Source organism: Fundulus heteroclitus, chromosome 1, assembly GCF_011125445.2.
Source record: "Fundulus heteroclitus isolate FHET01 chromosome 1, MU-UCD_Fhet_4.1, whole genome shotgun sequence".
NCBI lineage: Eukaryota > Metazoa > Chordata > Actinopteri > Cyprinodontiformes > Fundulidae > Fundulus > Fundulus heteroclitus.
In genome coordinates, this window is record NC_046361.1 from 2211920 (window position 1) to 2232692 (window position 20773).

At 40.0% G+C, this 20773-nt stretch overlaps 1 protein-coding gene across 6 annotated transcripts in view; it reads right to left on the minus strand.

Moving 5' to 3' along the window:
* The window catches only part of atp2b3b (ATPase plasma membrane Ca2+ transporting 3b), an 87066-nt gene that overhangs the window by 58555 nt on the left and 7738 nt on the right, over positions 1-20773 (minus strand). For all 6 annotated transcript variants that reach the window (XM_036144453.1, XM_036144220.1, XM_036144282.1 and 3 more), the window contains exons 3-6: positions 11565-11762; positions 6884-7141; positions 5938-6063; positions 3778-3903 (exon numbers count right to left, since the gene is read on the minus strand). In XM_036144453.1, the coding sequence (XP_036000346.1) occupies positions 3778-3903; positions 5938-6063; positions 6884-7141; positions 11565-11762 (708 nt within the window). The remainder of the gene's footprint in view (positions 1-3777; positions 3904-5937; positions 6064-6883; positions 7142-11564; positions 11763-20773) is intronic.

Genomic DNA, 20773 nt, shown 5'->3' on the forward strand with positions numbered 1-20773 from the left:
GTGAAGAGCTGATTAAGATGCTGTTTGGACGTTGGTGACCAGAGGGAGCTTTTTAGCTGACGGAGGCCGTTGCGTTTGACATGGGCACCATCACTGACACACGAACCGGTAGAATAATGACAAACAGGGTGTTTTCAATGCCTTTATAAATCGGATTTGTCAGCTGTAACATTTTCTTATTAAACTCAGAAAAATAGGAATAAAATCAAAGTTTTTTTTGTCTGCTTTGTTGTAATCTTGTTGAGCAGTTTTTGCTGTACTTCTGTTCACAAAACAGCCGTTTTTATTTTGTTTTTATGATAACAAATAATGTCTTTAATAAAAGAAAATGTCAAATAGCAGAAGTTATACATTAAAACGGTTTTGTGGGTCCTGGGTTTGTGGAGAGATTATGTTTCTGAATGAGATTGCGTTCAGAAAATGAAACGATAACCTTGCCAGGCTGCCACAGGTCCTGGTTAGATGTTTCTTCTATTATTTTAAAGAGATTAGACGAACAGAGAAGCTCATTGCTATTCTTTTCATCTGCCTGCATTTTCTCCACAGCGTCCTGCCATCGGTGCGCACTGCGTAGTGCAGTGCCACATTGCAGCTGCCTTTGGGACGCGCACGATAATGGCAGACTAATAATGAGCGCAGCTATTTGCAGTTTTTATGTGAATAACAATGCATGTGCAGTTTAAACATAACCCGGCACACGTGTTAACCGGACGGGTGGCATTGCGCCCTTCTCACCTCGATGCGCATGTGATTAAATCGCGCTGGGTGTTTTTTGTGGATGCTGTCCGATTTCAAACCACGCAAACATTTGGTTTGCGACTTTTTGCGTCTCTAGACAGCAGGAGCACGATATGAAGAAGGGATGGGGGAGAGAGAGAGAGAGAGATTCGTCACAGCCTTTCGGTGCAATCTGATCTGGCCTGCGTGAATGTGTGGTGGGGCCAGATCACGGCTCGGGCAGGGCCGTACAGTGGAGGGCAGGGGCAGCCCCCCTATTCCGGCACCAGTGAATAGAAAAGGTGCAGCAGCAACAGGAATAACCACAGCCTTTCGAGGATTATTAAGAAATTCTCATTCAAGAGAATCTCAAAGCAGGGATTATGACTGGAGCCAAACTTTCAAGACCCACCACACAGCATATTTTAGACCACTGCATACTTCCCCCACTAACGAGCTGTATGGAGATGCTGATTTCCTTTTCCTGTATGACATGGCCCCTGCCCACACTGCCCAAGGTACCAATAGCTGCTTTATTGACCATATGCTTGATTCGGCAGCAAACCGACCAGACCTAACCCATATATAATCTGTCGGCAATTGCCAGGAGGAAGATAAGAGACACCAGAGCCAATGCATAAAAGATGAATGCTGCTATTAAAGCAACATGGGTCTCCTTAACACACATCAGCAAAGCAACAAGCTGGTCACCTCCATGCCGTGCTGCACTGATGCATTCATTCCTGTGCATTCATGTAAATTCTCTTGGTGGCTCTTCCATCACTCAGGATTGCTCCACCAGACTCTCTGTTTGATAATTATCATATTTATTGTCTTTGTAGTTCATTCAAAAATAGTGTCTTATTTGGACATTTTGTGAATTGATTTGCAGCTTAATGCGTCTTCTGTTAGTACATGTTGTCATGGCTTCCTTTTGTGGCCTTCTTCATCTCCACTGCATTCATCATTATTAGCGTTGTTGTTTGTCTCCCTTTAGCTGTTTAAGTTTGAATATGGCTATTTTAAGCTCCTTTTGATCATTCATTTGTATCTTTGCCTTTGTTGTCCGTTGGATAATTGTGTGTCATATATAGAGGGAATTTGGTGACATAGACCACTGGGCTTGTATCTGTTAGAGCTCTTTTTGGATTTGTTTATAGTCATTATGTATTTTGTGGGTAATTGTGTACTAGTTGTGCACCTTTTCTTCCTTTATTCCTATTTGAGTGCTGTGCCATTGTGGCAAGGTTTTTGAGGAGCATAGCGCAAGTCACAGAGATTTTGCAAGAGTGTGCCTCCTCTGGCGACAAGTCGAAATGACACCAGTGTTGTGCACTCACATGGAAGAGGAGAAAAAGCATCTGCCACTGCAACTGCACAGGCCTTTTTTTAGAGGCGTAATATCTTCTGTGGTGAGAAGGTTAGGCCATGTTCTCTCGTTAATGAATCATTGAGACTCGACAAAGTAGCCTGGTGAATGAGAGCATAAAAACTGACAATTGGAGTCTATTGAGGCTCCTTTAAATGGGACATTACATGTAATGTCCACTTTTTTAGCCCCTGTGAAGTGCTCCTTTTGCATTTAAAATGCCATTGTGAAACTTTTAGCCACAAGGGGCACTAGATTTGTAGCCCCCTGAAGGCCTCTTGAAACACTGCACTGTCGCAAAGTTAAACAGTTTCCCTCCGTGTCTTGGAATCTGATAGCAGACCTCTTTGGCCCAGCAGATTGAGAAATCATGGAGTTACTTGTAAAGACCCAGTCACATTCATCAGAAAACCAACAACATGTCTGATCAGGTAAGTGTCATTTCTGTTTTGTTACCTGACAACAACTTTTAGCCTGGTAGCTTAGCATTCAGTGTATATGAAACTGAAAAATATAGGCTTGGACATATTCTGTATAAAACAGCCAAAACGATAACTTACTAGGGTTGTTCAGTATACTGGTACTAATTTGATACTGGGGTACTGTGGCATTTAAAACCATACTATACTGCATTTGGATGGGACCGGTACTTGCATTGTTGCCAACAGCGCCTGCAACAGCGCAGCGGCAAAGCTCAGAGGACGAGGACCAAGGAGAGAGAGAGCGCAAGAGGGACGTTGCCATCTCAGCAATTTTGTCGCTAGATTTAGTGAGTTTTCAGACCCATCTAGTGGCTTTTGCAGTTCCGCTTTATATAAACCACAACTGAAAAGGAAGAACTGAAAAGCATGACATCCATCCATCCATTTTCCATCACGCTTATCCCTGTTGGGGTCACGAGGGGTGCTGGTGCCTATCTCCAGCTGAAAAGCATGACATGTCCCCTTTAAAGGTCATTTCTTGTGTATCTAAATCTTCCAGCCAGACTTTCTATAAATTCAGACCAAACTCAGCTAAGTTTGTCACCCATAAAACAAAAGAATAGCTTATCTCCTATAAAACAAAAAACACCTATTAAACAACAGGCTCCCACCAGTCGTCCTATTTATTTTTCTATTTAATTCTAAAGTATTATTTAGTCATGCTAAAGTTTTAGACTTACACAATCGATCTTCCCAGAGAAAGACCAAGAGGGTATCATAGATCAGAAGGTTATAGTTCCTGTAAGTTTTCAGAGCTATCTACTGTACTATCTACTGTAGCAGCACTTTTCAAAAACCTCATAAACATGTGAAACCCTGCAGAGGAACTTCCCACTTCATTACCCAGCTCTGTATTTATCATTGTTGTGCTGAGGTTAGTGAAAAGAAATTCATGTCTGGATAACAACTTTAGGGTCCTTCTAAGGAATCATCAAGCTCAGTTATTAACAGGGACTCCTCCTTTAGGCATGAGTGGGCTGATTCAGCTGCTTCATTAATCCACTTATGTAAGTGTGTCGTATCCATACTTACTCATTTAGGACCAGTTTAAATAATCATCACAGTAACTAGTTTACACAAAAGGAACTGATACAAGCAGACTAAACTACAAATAAGTGGAAATGGATCTTCAGGAGAAAAGCTTTTATTTTCTGATTGTAGACCAAGTACATATTTCTTTAATGTGTCTCTCACCGCAGGTTGGCTTACCTTTCTTTTCTTTTGCTTCCTCCTCCATGTCTCCTGCACCGAGCAGGGTGAAGATGATGCCCGTCTGGGAGTTGACACCTACAGCTGTCACTAGCATCCTGCCTGAGCCCTCCATCACATGGGTACCTTCATAGGGAAACATATCAGCTTAGCTTTCTTTCTTAAACAGGAGACATAGTTTTAACTACGCAGCCTGCAGTAGCTTGCAAAAGTATCCATACAGCTTCAACTTTTAAATTGGTTGTTATGTGAAAACTATGAATTATGGAGTGTTTTATTTGGGATTTTATATAACAGACCAACACAAAGTAGAGCATAATTGTAAAGTGGAAGGAAAGCAAATACTTGCACAGAATTTTATTCAGCAGTATCATTGTAAAGGTAAGCATTTTCAGCCTTTATATCTGAAAGCTGTTTTAGGACTTTAAGGATTTTAACTGCTTGAGACTTGAAACTACAAAGCTGGCAAGGCCTTGTATAGTTAGCCAAGAGTGTTAAAAATGCAACATAGTATGTACTCTTTTCTTCTTTAAAGCTGCTATGAATAATAAAGCCAGATGATCCAAATCATTAGTTTATAAAATGCTTTTTGGAAGATAAGATTGAGAAAACCTCATGTCCAGAAACTGCATGGTGGTTCATTAAACATCTAAATGTTGCACACTGGCAACTTTAGTGGATTAGAAATGCTTGAATCAATTATATAACACTGTAGAATATTTAAAGATGTGTGTTTGTGTGAACAAAACACTAATTTGATACAAATAGCTTTAAATCTTATTTTAAAGCATAAGATGCTAAAAGACACTCAAAAAAAAAAACTGATAGAAAAATGTCCCTGAGAGGACCAAAAGTAATTTCTTCAAAGAGCTGCTCCCTATCAAGAGGTTTATTTCTCTGCCTTGGTGGATTTAATTCACACCTCCTTCACTGATGTCATCTGCCCCTTTATACCAGTTTTTAGCTATAATTGTTTATAATGTTGATATTTTTGTCATATAGAGGTGATCGTGTGTTTTACTGTACCTACAGGATGCAAGTCTGGGGGCAAGATAATATATATATATATATATATATATATATATATATATATATATATATATATATATATATATATATATATATATATATATATATTCACTGTTTAGAATATGGTTTTATCATAATTATCTAGTTAGTTTGTTTTTGTGGCTTAGATATTGCTTTCTAAAGAGGAACCTCCTGGCACTAAGCAGGCATGGCTGAAATACTATATGATTTTGACGTTGTGACTTTTCTAAATCTTCTAAAACCTAAAACTCATTCCTTCTTTTTATCTGTTAACAGTTATTCAGCAACCAAATCTACAGGAAAAAAAATGAATGTGCCTCTAAAATTAAGATAATGGTCCATATCAATGAAAGTCAAGAAGTAAATACAACCTAAATTCAGTAAAGGTCATGCTGTTATTTTTAAGACAGGCATTGTGAACAGAAACCTAAGATGGCTTTAAAAATATATTTAGAAGACAAATAAACTAGTCTTCATAAACACACAGTATGTTGAAAAACTGGCATGATGGCAGAGAGCCATTTCTTTTAGCATTGTTTGACTTCAATTTATTGTCATTATGATCAGATAAATATTGTCTCACTAAGGACAAATTGTATGCATTCCCCTGAAGATTTGGAATGTGTAACTGCACTGTCGGCTCTATTGGGGAGATACAGCTGCCCTGGGACTAAACCAGGGAAGGAATGTGATTTATAATGTCCCTTTATAATTTGAAGTGTCAGATTTGGTCAATTGGTTAGTATAAGGGCATCACAGAAAACGTCCCCTAGATACTAGCAAGTATCTGTTGTTGAATCACAGCATGGCAACTGCTTAATGTTTAAAATCAGAGGAAGAAAAGTTTGTTACCATTTAACTGGAACATCAAAAAGTGTCAGAGCTGCATGCATCAGCTAAATGGATCCCAACACCTTTCACGTTGACAATGTGGACTAACGATGTTAGTTAAGGTAATGATCTAAGTGTGTATTTGCAACTGTGCTGTTTAAACCCCCCCCCCCAAAAAAAAGGATCGATTTTAAAGTTAGGCTGTGTAAATTCAAGCTGACTTGATTTCTAATGGCAAACCAGTAGAAGGGAGCTAGAGTTTAGAACGTGAGAACAAACCTGAGAGCAGCATGGGGTCCTTGTCCACAGATTTGCGTACGTGGTCAGACTCTCCCGTCAGGGAGCTCTCGTCTATCTTCAAGTCGTTGGCTTGGACCAGGACACCATCAGCGGGAAGCAGGTCACCTGAAGCCCAAATCACATTCAGCCCAGCCTTGGAAACTTGTCCTTTTTGTTCAAATGATTTCATGCATGCACCACTGCTTCAATATATCCTGTTGCAATGTCAGGTAGTGGATACCATTACATACTACAGAGATCAGCAGTGCATTTATAGACTGAATAATTCATACGGGGAAAGAATCTATTAAGATTGACAAAGCGATAGAGGTGGAGAACTAAGCTTTAACATGAGATTTAGAGACATTTTTGTATTTAAAGAACAAGATTTAGATGTAAACTAAATAAATACTTTGTCCCTTAATGGAAAAAATGATCAGTGTAAAACCATGTAGCAGAGAAGTGAGGCTAACCTGAATATCTACAAACACCAGAAAAACAGGTGATTGAAAGTGAATATTCTTAATATATTTATTACGTACATTTATATAATTCTGAGGGGAAAGTATATGTTTAATGAACAAAGGATGCTAGGTTATGAACAGAATACAAAGAAATCAGCTAGTGATCAGAATAGAATGATTTGCAGCTTGATTGGCCCTGACTGGAGTTTTGAGTTTCAAAAAGTCCAATCAGAAAGCTTTACCAGGTTGTGCCGACACCAAAACTCTTTGATATGGACACTGTTACTGAGTGAAGAAGAAGAGTTGGCTATTTTCAGTCTGAGTGAGGTTTGAACATTGAGTCACAGGAAGAACAGAAGCTGTAATCGAACTTACTAGTTGGGCTTCTACCTTCCAGATTTCTCTGCTTTACAACTTGTCAGTCTGACGGAACTGTTACATAAAGGTGTGTAAGATGAGGCAGCCTGGGACAGTTTCCCTACCGTATTTGACCTGAGCCATGTCCCCCACCACCATGTCAGCCACAGGGATCTGGATGACGTTTCCTTTTCGGACCACCGCAAACCTCTGCTCCTGCTCGATCCGACTCTGCAGACCCCGAAACTGTTTTTCTTTGGACCAGTCATTAAACGCCGTCACCAGGACGACACACACAACAGAAAGCAAGATGGCGGCGCCCTCGATCCAGCCGGCGTCAGCCTCCCCTTCATCCTCTGCTCCGACACTCACTTCCCCGCACACTGAAGAGAGGATACATCAATATTAGCTTACATGTTCAGTCAAACCTTACTATTTTACTAGCTAGAGTAGCATTTGCATCGGCAGCCTCAGACGCAAACATGACTCACAGCATATGTGATGCATCTTTTATATTGAGTATTGATCAAATATGCTACACTTACAAGCTAATATCTTGAAAATGTTGATAAATGTTGTTAGATGATGTCACATGGTGATTAGCCTATCTGGTGCAAACTCATTGTATTTAAATTATGCTCCATCAACACTTTACATCGGTATGGCTTTCTCCTATTCTCTGTGCACTCACACTGTGTGATAATATGACTTCATTTCCAGTAAAGCTGCTTTCATTTAGAGCTAAGACAAAAATGATTTACAACCCTTATAGTCATTTTGATTCAGCCAAGAAATTTCTTTATGATAAGGAAGGACACATAACAATGTACAAGAGGTAACAGTTTATAAAGAAAATATTTGTGTTTTCATAAAACTGGCATGTCAAAAATGTATTTACACCATTCTCACAAAATAATGGGAAAGTCTTTATCGGCATTACAGTAATCCACCAATTCCTATAATTATATATAGTTGTTGGCTATCTTTTTCCATGTCCATACCTGATTTATCTGATATATTTCTTGCTATGAGGTCCAACTCTAAGGTGGGACATTCTCATTGCCATCACCCTAATCTATAACCCACTCCACAGATGCAGGGATGCGGTCAGATTAATGTTGGGATTCTCCAAACCATTAAAATTACTTCCAGTCAAAAGAAACATGAAAAACATAAAACTTTCTGTCAGGTGTGCTAATAGTTTTGGGTTTAACTGTACAGATTTTCCCATATAGTCTAAAATAAAGTCAGCTACTATTCCTGAAAACAACACATTCCTTTTGCCTCGGAGGTCAGAACTAACGAGCCGCAGATTACATCATCCGCCTTTTTGCCTTCCAGTTTCCCTCTTGTCGGACAGTAGGAAAAAACATGGACGCTTGCACAGTTGACAATAACTGACAATAACTCTGTTCTAGGCTGTATTTTGTGTAGATAAACAGCTGAAACGTCCCGTCTGATGAACACTGAACGCTAGCATCCATGTGACTGACTAAATGATAGAGAGCTGCTACAAACAGTCAAAGTATGAGCTTTTACTCAATGTTGCTGCAGGTAGCAGCCATCTTGAATGCTGATGTCAGGTACCATCCTGCTGTACCGACTTTCTGACTCTTAATACCGACTTAAGTGGCCATTCCAGTGAAATTTTCCGACCTGGAGGTCGAGAAGTCCAAATGCCGAGGATAAATGGAACGCACTATAAGTGATTTATGATTTATGCTCTGCTCTGATATAATTGTATTTCAAGCACAGCAGAGTCATTTATGTGAGTTCAACACAATTGTATAATTATTCATCTTAGAGAAGGTCAGAAGAGGGAGACTGTCTCTGTTTTTTTTCCTAGTGTGCTGCTCCTCTCTACTCTTGTGTCTTGGCCACAAGCTGGATTCTGAATTCCCTGTTGGGCGGATCTGACGGCAGCATGTTAGTCTAGGTATGCAGACACATTCTGGTATTAGTGCTCATTGATGTCATGTAGTTTTAGACTATAGGTCTTATGTTGAAGTAAGGAAGAACGGACATCCGTTCACCAATAATAGTTTCCCACAAAAGTTAGAGTCGAGTATATTAGTATATATATATATGGGCTACACCTCTGAGCATGGACTTGCTAAGGTTTTATCTAAAGGCTTCTTAGTTTCCAGCACTGTCTAAAGAGCAACTCTCAGAAACATTGCTGTGAAGTTCAAACTGACCATGACAATTTAAATCCAGCTTGAACACGCCTCATGCACAACACTGACCGTGTAGCACCAGCCGGCAGTTTGCATGTGCGCCGTTAGCTTGTGCGCACCCTGAGGTTTCAGACTGAACCACATTGTCCCATATCTGCATCCTCTGTTCACTCAGACCACTTCCCCTCCACCAGGACACCACAGTGGAACCTTTCTTTCTTTCTTTCTTTTTAGGCGTTTGTCTCTGCTTGGTAATGTCATTGTTCTTCATTGTTCTTCTCATTACCTCATAACCTCAATTATTTTAGTCAGTTAATGTTACCTACAAAGCTCATCATAAGACAAACGCTTGAGCATTGTTTTATGCTACTTACTGTTTTGGTTTATTTGAGAAAAATGTTTAATCAGTGAGGTGACAAAAAAAAGATCAGTACATAGATGTTGTTCTAAAGTCAAAGAGAAACATTGGCTATAATCTGGAGTAGCAGTAAATTGAGAAATGTATCTTACTGCCTGTTTTCTGTCTGGATTGAGACAGGGCTGCCAACTGGAGCATATGTGTTGGATTAACTGAATTAAGTTATTTATGTTGCCATTATTTTTCAATGTGTGACTCCACATCTAGGGCTTGTTTCTTGGTTTAGTATAATTCATTGGTTTATAGTTTTCTTATGAGACTTCAGATCAAAATCTAAGGAAAGGATTACCAAAAAGTGGAGCAAAGCCAACTCTCCTCAGATGTGAAATTTAATCCATTTTAACTGCCTTTTCTGCAAGTCACTTTAAAAGGCCTCAGAGGGCTGCAGATTTAGAGAAAGCAATTTTTAATCCAATCCATTGGCAGCACGGGGTCTCCAAACACATGGAGTATATTGCCTTGCTGGGTCGGCTATCCAAATACCAGGACAGCGCATGTAAAGACAGGAAGGGACTAAAAACAACAGCCTTTCACTGAACTGCACCGTTTTATTTTCTTAATTTAAAAATCCAGAAAGTTTTGAAAGAATTCATAATCAACCATTATTTCAATACTGACTGGAACAGACTTTGAATATAAGTGCTGTTTTTAACCAATGCAGCGATAACAGTCTTGTCATTACAGGAGAATTAATGAGTGTAAAGCCGCCTGTCTTGTGATGATTGATGTTATCAAGAACAGGAAACCCAAAGGAAAAACATTTGCAGATAAATAGAAAGTAAGCTAAATCCATCCATAGCCGTTTATCTGATCACCCTCACGTGTTTTGATTAACCAATCAGATTAAAATATTGGTCTGATTGATTAATAGTGACATTAACTGAGTCTTTCCCAGAAATAATTAGTATCAGTGCTATTTGTTTGTCCAATAGTTTTGTTTAATAGTTTTACTTTGATTATTTTAATTAGTCAGTTTGACTATTGTTTGATTTACAATAAATGCAATCCTTCATTTATTGCTGAGTTGCTCCTATCAGTCTTCACAATTTTAATTGAATTGTTAATCTTTGAGTAGACTGTACTTAAATTTGAATCCTGATCAGTGTAGAAAAATATTATTCTTTTAGTATGTAATAGAGATCATTTAATGGAAAGGATAAAATTATTATTGTTAGGATTCATTATGAGACGTTATGAGAGTGAGTTATAAATGTTAAAAGTCTAGTGGACGATCTTTTTTCGACTTTGCGTTCCAGGGGGATCGTCTTATTTATTGGTTGTCCCACATGCCAATCTTTGCAACATGCTCACCTAACGCCATTGTGCACACTCGTTAATTGCTATTCCTTTTGCTGCACATGCACACTTATAGCGTTTGTTCGGATGAAAATAGCTGAGAGTCGCTCTAAGCAAACTGTCTTACATGTTTATGAGAAGAAGAGGAAGGCCTCAGAAGAAAGAAAGAAGACCAGGGTGTATTTGGGAGATATTTTCACAGTATCCCCCTGAGGAGCGGACAAGCAGGGAAGACGGTCTAGTGCATGCGCAGTTATTCAAAAAGGGACTTGGCCGTTTTGTACCTACATTTGGGAAAAATCGTCCTCTATACCTTTGATATCATTTCCTGTAGTTTATGTTCACTACCACAATAAAACCTGTAAAGCAGGTAACAGAGATTTTAGTTCCTCGGGGTCAAAGGGTAGCTCTGCAAAAACAGAAGTTCATCTAATAAAGGTGAGGATGTTGTATTTCAACATGTTACTCACACTGTAAATGTAACCTTTTAGCTCAGTCCCTCCAGCCCAAGATCACTCATCTAATGAGTGGGCCTAGTGAGCAGAATTGATTTTTTCCTGTTATTAAACACAGCTACCCACCAAAGTGTCCCACACTGAGGCTCTTTAAATTCCACTGTGAAGAAATAGAAGCAAAACAGATCTTTTTGCCACTTTGCACAGCTGCTGGCAGCTCGCAATCTCTCTCCAGCTGACTCCTGTGGTCCATTCAATACTGATTAACTATGTTCTGTGAAACGCCTATCAGAAGCCTATTTGTGGTGAAATGCTGTTCTTTGTTGTTGTGGGTTGTTGCCTCATGTACAGACATTAGCTATAAATGGGGCTTTATTTTCCCGCCTAGTAATTCGCCCGCTCTCCCTCCATCTCCAAAAACCACCCAACTCTCCCCATCACCCCCCCCCCCCGTCCTCACGTTCGCTTTCCTTCCCAGGCGGCTGGTAGAATGAGAGGCCGAGTGAAATGATGGCAGCGGCCTCCAAGATGATGAGGGTAACATCCTGTAGCGCCTCCCACACCAGTTCAAGGAACGTCTTGGGCTTCTTCGGAGGAATGAAGTTCCGGCCGTAGGTTTGACATCGACGTTCTATGTCTGCCGGGTCGCCACTGAGACCTGAAGGATCAAAGGGTAAAAAAGAATCTGTCAGACAAAGAAAATACACAAGAGTGAAAACCCATTCAACATTCACAACAGGGTCCCCTTCTGTGTGTTCTAGTTAACAGTATAACGTCAGCGAGATTTCATGAAATACTGATTGCCTAAATGATTCCAAATTTGTTTTAACTTCATGCAAGCGTAGCAGGAAATGACAAAGCCCTGCAACATGTACAGCTGGAAGTTAATCTGCATGACACAGTGAGACAGTAGGAAAAAGAAAACTAAAACAAATAAAATTCAGTAGGTCGTTTGGATGGATTTTTCTTTGTGGAAACGTTTCGTCTCTTCTCAAAGAGACTTCTTCAGACCGAAGAGTTACTGAGTCATGGCTCAGCCCCCTGGGATCAACAGGCGGCCATCAGCACACTAACTCTGCTTGCTAGCCTGATGGACCTCCTTTGCATGTGAGCACAAGTTTTGATTGTCCCAATCAACTCGTTGAGCCACTATGCATAGGTACTGCTTAAAAGGCCGAGTCAATCAGAAACTCTGCAGACTTAAGAATTCTCTTGGAGAAGAGACGAAACGTTTCAGCTAAGAAAAAAAAAACATCCAGAGGACCTACTAATTCATTTTTTTTTACCTGCATTAGTGAGATGCATCAAGACAACGGGGTGAGAGCCTTTTCTACCTGGATCAGACGTGGGCAACGGTTTGTTTCTAAATAGTTGGTTTTACCACACAAGTCCCAAACATTGACAGAGATCAGGTGTGGGCCAGTTACCAGCATCAAGATTGACCAAAATTTTAAAAAGCGGAGGTTCCATCTAACCATTCATAACTTTAAAGACCTATCATGAGATGGGAGACACTGTGACCTGCATTTTCTCCTGCTGTATGGAGCAAAGCAAAATGCAGCCTGGCCCAGTGAGCTTCTGAAACACAACTACTAGACTTCTGCCTGGTATAAAAGAAGAACAAAGTCAGATCTCCGCAAATATTTCCCGTCACAAAAAAAAAAAAGACAGTCTTGTCTTGTGTGAAAGGAGCACCAGCCATCACTTTTATTAAGATAAATGTAGTTTTCAAACTACATTTACTAATTTACACACTGCGCATCTGCAGGTTTTACATGAGCTGGTAGCCCGGTTAATGAGCCAGTCAGAATCAGCTAGCTAAGACTAGACAGAGGAGTGAGGGATGGAGAACAGATGATGACTAATCAAAGGATGGATGGATGGATGGATGGATGGATGGATGGATGGATGGATGGATGGATGGATGGATGGATGGATGGATGGATGGATGGATGGATGGATGCATGGATGCATGGATGCATGGAAGGATGGAGCAAACTTTTATACAATGGAAAAGGGAATAAAGTCTTGAAATTGAAAAGGGTTTTATACTCTATACTGTTTGCAAACTCACCCAGACCTTGAAATAACTAAAATTGCATAGCTATCCAGAAAGCTTGGGAACCTTGACTATAATCAGTGTTTTATGGTGTTTTAGAAGGAGTGAGACTAACTGTTGCATTGCTCTTTTGAATAACATAGCTTAGATCACTGAATACATTTGAGTGTAAATACAGTGAAACTGTGGAATTTTAACTCAAGGTTTTCATTTTGCAAGAACCTATTTTCAAATTATCTTTAGTGGTTTGGATTTCCATTGACTCTTGTTTCTATGTGATGACCCTGTAATGGACTGGGACCTGTCCAGGAACCCCACACGTCCTCTCAGTCATGGACCAGAGGATATACAGCGTCTCCTCTATAACCATAAAGAATGTTAAGTGGCTCTAGAAAATAGATGAATTCCTTTAACAATATCAAGGGCCAGAACGAAAGAGACCAAGGATTCTTTCTGTATTTTCTTCATGCATTAATCTAGATAAATATTTTGAATAGTATGTAAGTTTTTGCAAAGTCTGCCTCAATTCGCAGTCTCCTCAACTTCCCCTCCCCTTCAGCCTCAGCAGTTTCCAAGGTGACCGGGCTATTAGGTCCAGGGCTTCCTGTGTCTAACCGTTTTTTTGCCCAGCAACAGGTGATGTCATTGCTTCAGTGTGTTTGCTTTTGAGCAGAGTTTTTTTTTTTTGTTGGTTTTTATTTTCTGATTGGCTACCAGCAGTGAGGGGGGCGGGCGTTCGTAAGCCGCGGTTGGCTGGCATGGCTGGCTGTCTTGGCATCCTGGAGAAACGTGCTGGCTGCAGGGATTCATGTGTAGCTCCCTGTGTTGCAGAGGAGTTGTGTGGAATTCTGACACTCAACAGGGTTCAGGCCGAGGCAAAGGCAGGAGCGGCACAAAACAGGTGACCTGATGCTGAGTAATAGTGGGGAGCTGTATCCTCCTTTCGTTAGCCTCCACACTTTCTCTTCCTCTCTTCCTTCTCATCCCTCTTCCATAGCCCTCTTCCCTCTCTCTCAATCTCCTTGATGTGTCCTTGACAATGCGGCAAGCTGTTCAAGCTCTCCCTCCTCACCCCTTAGCTTCTCCTCTTTAAAACACATACAGTCTCTCACCTCCTCTTCCAAATTGCTGTCCCTCCTACATTCTGGCTGTTAGGTGTGGATATAATGTCTCATACTGCAGTGGCGGCGTATCCATATGTGTCAGAGAGGGAATGTGATTTCACTCTGTTTGTTTAAACCCCATCCTACTCTATGTATCACATTACAGATGATGCTCAGGACCAAATGCATTACAAGGTATCCCTGTGCGCCTCCTCTGTTTGTCCATATTTCACCATCTGATCCGCCCGCTCCTGCCCTGTCATCGCGTTTATTGGAGTCGAAGACGCAGAGGATGCGGCGGATCGCGAGCCGAAAATGACATTTTGAGTTCTGACTGATGAGATTCAAGTTTGAAAATGTCGTTTTTTGATTCGGGGCTCAAAGGAAGCTATCTGAGAGCAGCGGCTGTGCGTGTTTGTGGGTAAACTGTGCTCTGTGGGCGATTGTGCCGACACGGGAGTCTGTGTGTGTTTGTGATGGGTTTGTTGGGACCTGCTGCACTGATTCCGGACCAACGCACAGTATCAAATTAGCAACACTCAACACAGACTTTCTGTAACTCAACACCAGCAACCCCTGGCACTTTTCCTCCGCCTCCCTTGTTCACTCGCAGACACACAGACCTCGCAGACGGTGCTAACAGTTCAACACACACTCCGCTCAGCCTCTTTTATTCATCCATCTCCGTTCCGCTCCATCTGACAGTTCTGCATTATCCTTCTTTCTCTTGCTGACTTTCTGAGCCAACTTGTCGCTGCTGTTGTGTTGCTAGGTTACAACTAGTTGAAGTAGGGGGCGTAGGTGTTACCACACCCCTGTTAGAACCAATGTGCGTGTTTACTGTAAATGAAGAGGGAGCAGATACTGATACCCAACCTCCCAGACGGGTCACCATGAAGCTCTGATCGGTGTGCTCATATGAAGATGCACTACATTGCCAAAAGTATTCACTCGACTGCCCTCACAAGCATATGAACTTGAGTGACGTCCTTTTCTTAATCCATAGGGTTTAAGATGACGTCAGCCCAGCCACTGCAGCTCCACGCTGTACGGTAAGGTTTAGGACTGTGCTTATAGGAGCATTCTCCCAGCTGCGTATTTGTGAGGCCAGACATGGATTTTAGAAGAGAAGGCCTCCCAGAGCCCTCTCTAATTTAATCTAAAGGTGTTCCATCAGTTTAGGCCTAAGTTATCAACTTATTCTACATAACACATAATACTTGCTCAGCCGTGTACTAACCGTGTGATGGACAAACTATCTTGGTGCTGAGGCACTTTTTCCTGCGCCTGAAAAAGAACCCTGCGCCTGAAAAAGAGCCCCACACTAGAATTCCCTCCGCACCAAACGTTAAAGTTGACAAAATGTAGTCAGCCAAGTGATGCTGTTCTGGCAACTCCCAAACCCAGACCAGGTCATTGCATTGTCAGACAGACAGGCATGATTCATCTCTCTAGAGAACACATCTCTACTGCTCTAGAGTCCAGCATCCGACACTTTGCATTAGACATAGCGATGAAAGTCTAGATGAAGCTGCTCTAGGAAGGGAAACCTAATGAAGCTCTCTACGTGATGTTCTCAGGCAAACCTGAAGGCAACATGAAGTTTGGAAGTCTGTAGCCATTGATTCTGCAGACATTAGTAACCTCTAAACATCTGCATCAGCATCCACTGAACCCGTCTCTGTGATTTTACATGGCAAACCACATTGTAGCTAAGTTTATTCCCAATCACTTCCACCTTGTTATAACCCTGATAACAGTTGGGTGTGGAATGTGTAGCAGCAAGGACATTTTCCCACTGGACTTACAAGCATCATATCATCGTACCACATAGACTTTTCCTGAGCTAAAAAAAAGCCATAATCGTTTTGCCAAGACCTAAGAAGACTTTCCAAATAGTTTGGATCAAATGCTGAGGCCCATAAAGCATTATGTTTACTCATATATTCTTTAAAAATCTGACCTCATGTGCACAATAACACTTAAATGCGTTGAATTGAATTTGTTTATTTGACCCCAGTGGGAGAAATTTCGTTTCAGTACAGCCCATCAGGAGAAAGACTGGAGTTGATCTTGGCAATATTTTGTTTCTTTCCTTTTATATAATGTGTTACTCATTCCTATGTGAGAGGGTGGCCATCGACACTTGTCAATGGGCGAGAGGCCATGTACATCCGTGGACTGTAGGAGCAAGCCTGAACACCTTGAGTGAGATCCTGCAAACTCCACACAGCAAGGCCACAAATCAGAATTTAAACCCAGAACCTTGTTACTACAAGGCAACAAAGCTAACAACTGTGGAACCATGCAGCCCTTTTGGCACTATTTATTCAACAAAAGTAGCTGATCCTTACCACGTGCTACCACTTCTGTAAAAACAGACCATTGGGAGCTTTTCTAGTGTGAAACGTAAAGGTGCGTGATTACACAAAGCAGAAAGACATCAGAAATGACCTTAGAGAAGATATTGTTGGTGACCACTTATCCATGAAGGGCTAGAATGTGATTTCTAAGCAATTCAAAATTCATCATTCTATAATGAGGAAGATTATTCACAACTGCAGAGTAATTTAAAAAGCTGCTAATATAGGATATCCAAGCAAATTCCCAACCAGGCATTGCTATGCCCAGAGGAAGAAAACCCTTAGAGCTTTATGTCAGGCCTCAGTTAGCATGTTAACTGTTAATGTTTGTCATAGGACAGTTAGAAAAAGGCTGAACGAAAATAACTTGCTTGGATGCCTTGTAGAAGTCTCTTCTCTCTAAAAAGAATCTCCCTGAAAAATATTATGTACATCAAAGCCAAACTGTTGAGATTTTGAACACCCAGCAACAGATTTTGGAGGAAACTGACCCCAGCATATCAGAACAAAAACCTCATGCCAAGTGTCAAGCGTGCTGGTGGAGGGTTAATGATCATGCCTTGTTTTTCAGGAGTTCTAGAGTCAAATCTAAAGCTGCTTCTCCTACAGCTGAAGCACAAATTTGGGTCATCAACAAACACAGCAGCTAATCTACAACAGGAGCACTGATCGAAATGTTGCACTGGGACTTTAAGAGAGTTGTGCAGAAGAGAATGTCAGAAAACCTCAATGACCTAAAAAAAAACGTTGTCTAGATGAGTGGTAAAAACTCCTTGACGACATTTTTGTATGACTGATAAAGGCGTACAGAAAATGCTTCTAAAGGTTTTCAACATTTAATTGGATTCAAATCATTTTAGAACCTGGCGGACATCAGATTATGTATAAATGAAAACTCTTGAGTGTGTTCTTTATTTTCATCATGACTGTAGATTCCTACATATCTACTGAATGAATGCATTAAAAACTGATTAATGTGGGACTTTCATCATTATTATAATTTTTTTTTACTGTAACCGCCGAATACAGAAAATAGAAAGATTATATGAATGCACATGCCAAAAAAAGTAGGTAGTAAGAGCCAAACTTGCTCAAATATTAACAAAATAAAAGTTTAAACATAAAGCCAATTACTGAAAACAAACAATCAGTTGAATGCAGTTTTACACTCTGTGCATAGCATTTCTGTCCAATTGATTTACAGCTGTTCCAGTGTTTAGCTTTACAACTAAATCCATGATGTCAATGTTAGTAGATGCTTAATGAAATGCGGCTGCGCCAATACAAGTCGTAAAGCACCTTACACAGCTGCTCTCACTAAATCTCTACACATTTAATTCTACAGTTGGGGGGAAAAGGTCTGCAACAAGAGGACCTAATAAACACCCTTCAACTGTGGGTCAGTTGATTTCTGATTTTCACTCTAATTTTGTATAGGCTGTGAACAAAGTTAATGTCTGTGTCATAACTGTGTAATGACTGTGACAGACCAAACAAAAACAAAAAACACCCTCCCACCAACACCTAATAGAATTACTACTTGCCTTTCCATACTTAGAAATTCACAGTAAAGACAAAAGAAGACATGATGAGAAAAAAAGAACCCCCACTTTTCTAGTTTTCACATTGACCTTTTGTGGCTTACCATCCTTTTTGTAGACACCTGTGACAGTCTTCGGAAAAAACATCAAGTATTTCCTATACCTGTTTTGGCCATAACATAGTCATAGTGAAACATTTCCAAATTAAGCATTATGGTTTATTAGAAACTTTCTTTTGGGTTTACATCCACTGTTTGTCATTATCTAAATGAAAAGAAATAAATGATTCAAATGCATGTATAATACATGATTTGCTCTTTTACAAATTTTATCAATTAACTTTTTAATGACATTCCAAATAATTGAGATGCTCCTGCATGATGCTTCTTCAACTACCAAGATTTGGGCTGAAATTTAAAATCCCAAGTGAGCTATTCATGGGATGCCAAATTTGAAGGATGCCAAAGTTATTGAAATGAGTGCCAAGTTCCACCTCAGAAACTCTACAGACTTTTGAAGTGCTTGAAATGATCAAACATTGTCCTCTTCATGGCCAATATTTCTTGGATGTTGTGCTGTAAGAGTATCACAGGCACAATCAGGGGAAGTCTTGGCACACATACAAATTTATATTTAAACACATTCACTTTTTGTATGTAATGTGTATTTATGTGCTATATTGCTCTGGTGTAAAAATATAGTGTTTTTTTTTTTTTGGTTTGTCTTTTTTTGTTGTTTGCATCAGGGTTAACTTGAAACAGCTGTTAACACATCAAAATATACACTGAATCATTTATGTAATTTCAGTCATGTTGTTATGTTCCGTGGGCTTTAAGGTTTTTTTTTTCTTTTATGTTTGCAATTTCATAATTTCTTTGTTTATTCTGTTCTAATAAGTCTTGTCTTACTGTTGTTTGTTTTCCGGTTAAAGTCAGGCCCTATTCATTCTTTCCTTTAGGTTTAGCTTCTTATTTTATTGTGCTTTGTTCCTTGTGTGTTGCAGCTCAATTCCTTTGGTTAGTACTTGTCTTTTCTCTATGTTTAAGTGTTTCTTTGCGTCTTAGTTCACCTTCATTTATGTAAATGTGTCTCCTTCCCTCAGTCTCCCTGCTCACCTTCTGCCTCAGCTGCCCCATATATCTCCTGATTACCACGCCTGAATCCAATGTCATTCTCCACTCTTCCCTCAGTATTTAAGTTCACTGTTGGTCATTGTGTCAGCTGTCCAGTGCTCCTTGCAGCTTCTTTTAATGTCATTAAATTCCCACATTCCTGTCTGAACTTGGGTTCTACACTAAATCCAACCTTCATGACACAGACGGGCTGTATTTATTTTAAGGCTAAACTAGTTGCCTGCAAAGACTGTTTCCTTTAACAAAATGTGGCATGTGTTTGAAAGAATATTCTTTTAGTCTCCAGTTCATGAACATTGGTCTGATGTTTTAGTTCTTGGCTCATATGTGGGCTACCACACTGTGTCAAGTTTTCTCAATGTGTTTCTGTGTGTTTGGCAGGCAAATATAAGGTCTTGTCACGCTTTAGAATCTGCGTGGTCTGATTATTTGTCAAAGGGATTTAAATTGATCTCTGATCACGGGCTTATTTCTGCAGATATGTTCACAGTTTTCTGGTTTTGTTTTCTGTTTATTTTTTTTATTTAAATTTTTTTACAAAATGCATGGAAAAAAATGCAGCTTTTTGGAACTGAGATTGGATTGGATTTTTTTTGTCGTGTGGCTAAACGGAAGGGCAGAGTTTGGCATATCGTCTACCGCTGCATTAGGGCTGGACGATAAAATAGAATTAATATTGATCAATATCCATAATTATCAAAAAATTCTAAATATCTACAGTGTGTGGAGCCCTGGCCATTTTATGATGTGGTTAATTGCCTATTTTTTAGGTAAATAACACCTCAACCCTTTATTCCAATAACCAACTCTTTACCAAAACTGTAAGTTTAAAAACAAAAGAACTGGTGCTCTCTGTAATCTTTGAAGCTTGGTGAAGGAGCGTTCCTGGTCTGCGTTCGTGATTGGTTGGAAGGATGTAATGACAGTAGCATTAATCTACATGATAGGCTAGAATGCAAAATTAAGGAAAACTGTTCTTCTATAGAACCTTTCCTTGTATCCTCTTTTTTTTCTATTGGACCACACATCTATCGATAGATATTGTTATTGAATTATCATCCAGCCCTAAGCTGCATTAGAGTACAAAGTGTATTATAGTGATAAAGAATGGGTCTAAAAAAATCACAATATATATTGCATTGCAACACATCCAAAGCATAATATATGATATTAATTTTAGGCCATCTTTATCCTGGCCTATTTGAAAGCCTTTCCAGCTACACCCTACAGAGCTGTGTGAGTTGTTTGAAGCTTTGGATATTGTTTCATAAGCTAATCCTCCTTTAAACCCCTCCCAAACTTTCTTCCTGACCTCTCGGTTGTGTTCCTTCATGGAGTTTGTTCTGTAACGTTCTGTACCAAATCTCTGATGGCTTCAAAGACCAACTGCATTTATACTGAGATTAAGTCACGCACAGGTGGACTCTTATATATACCTAGGTGACCTCTGAGGAAAAATAACACTTTTAT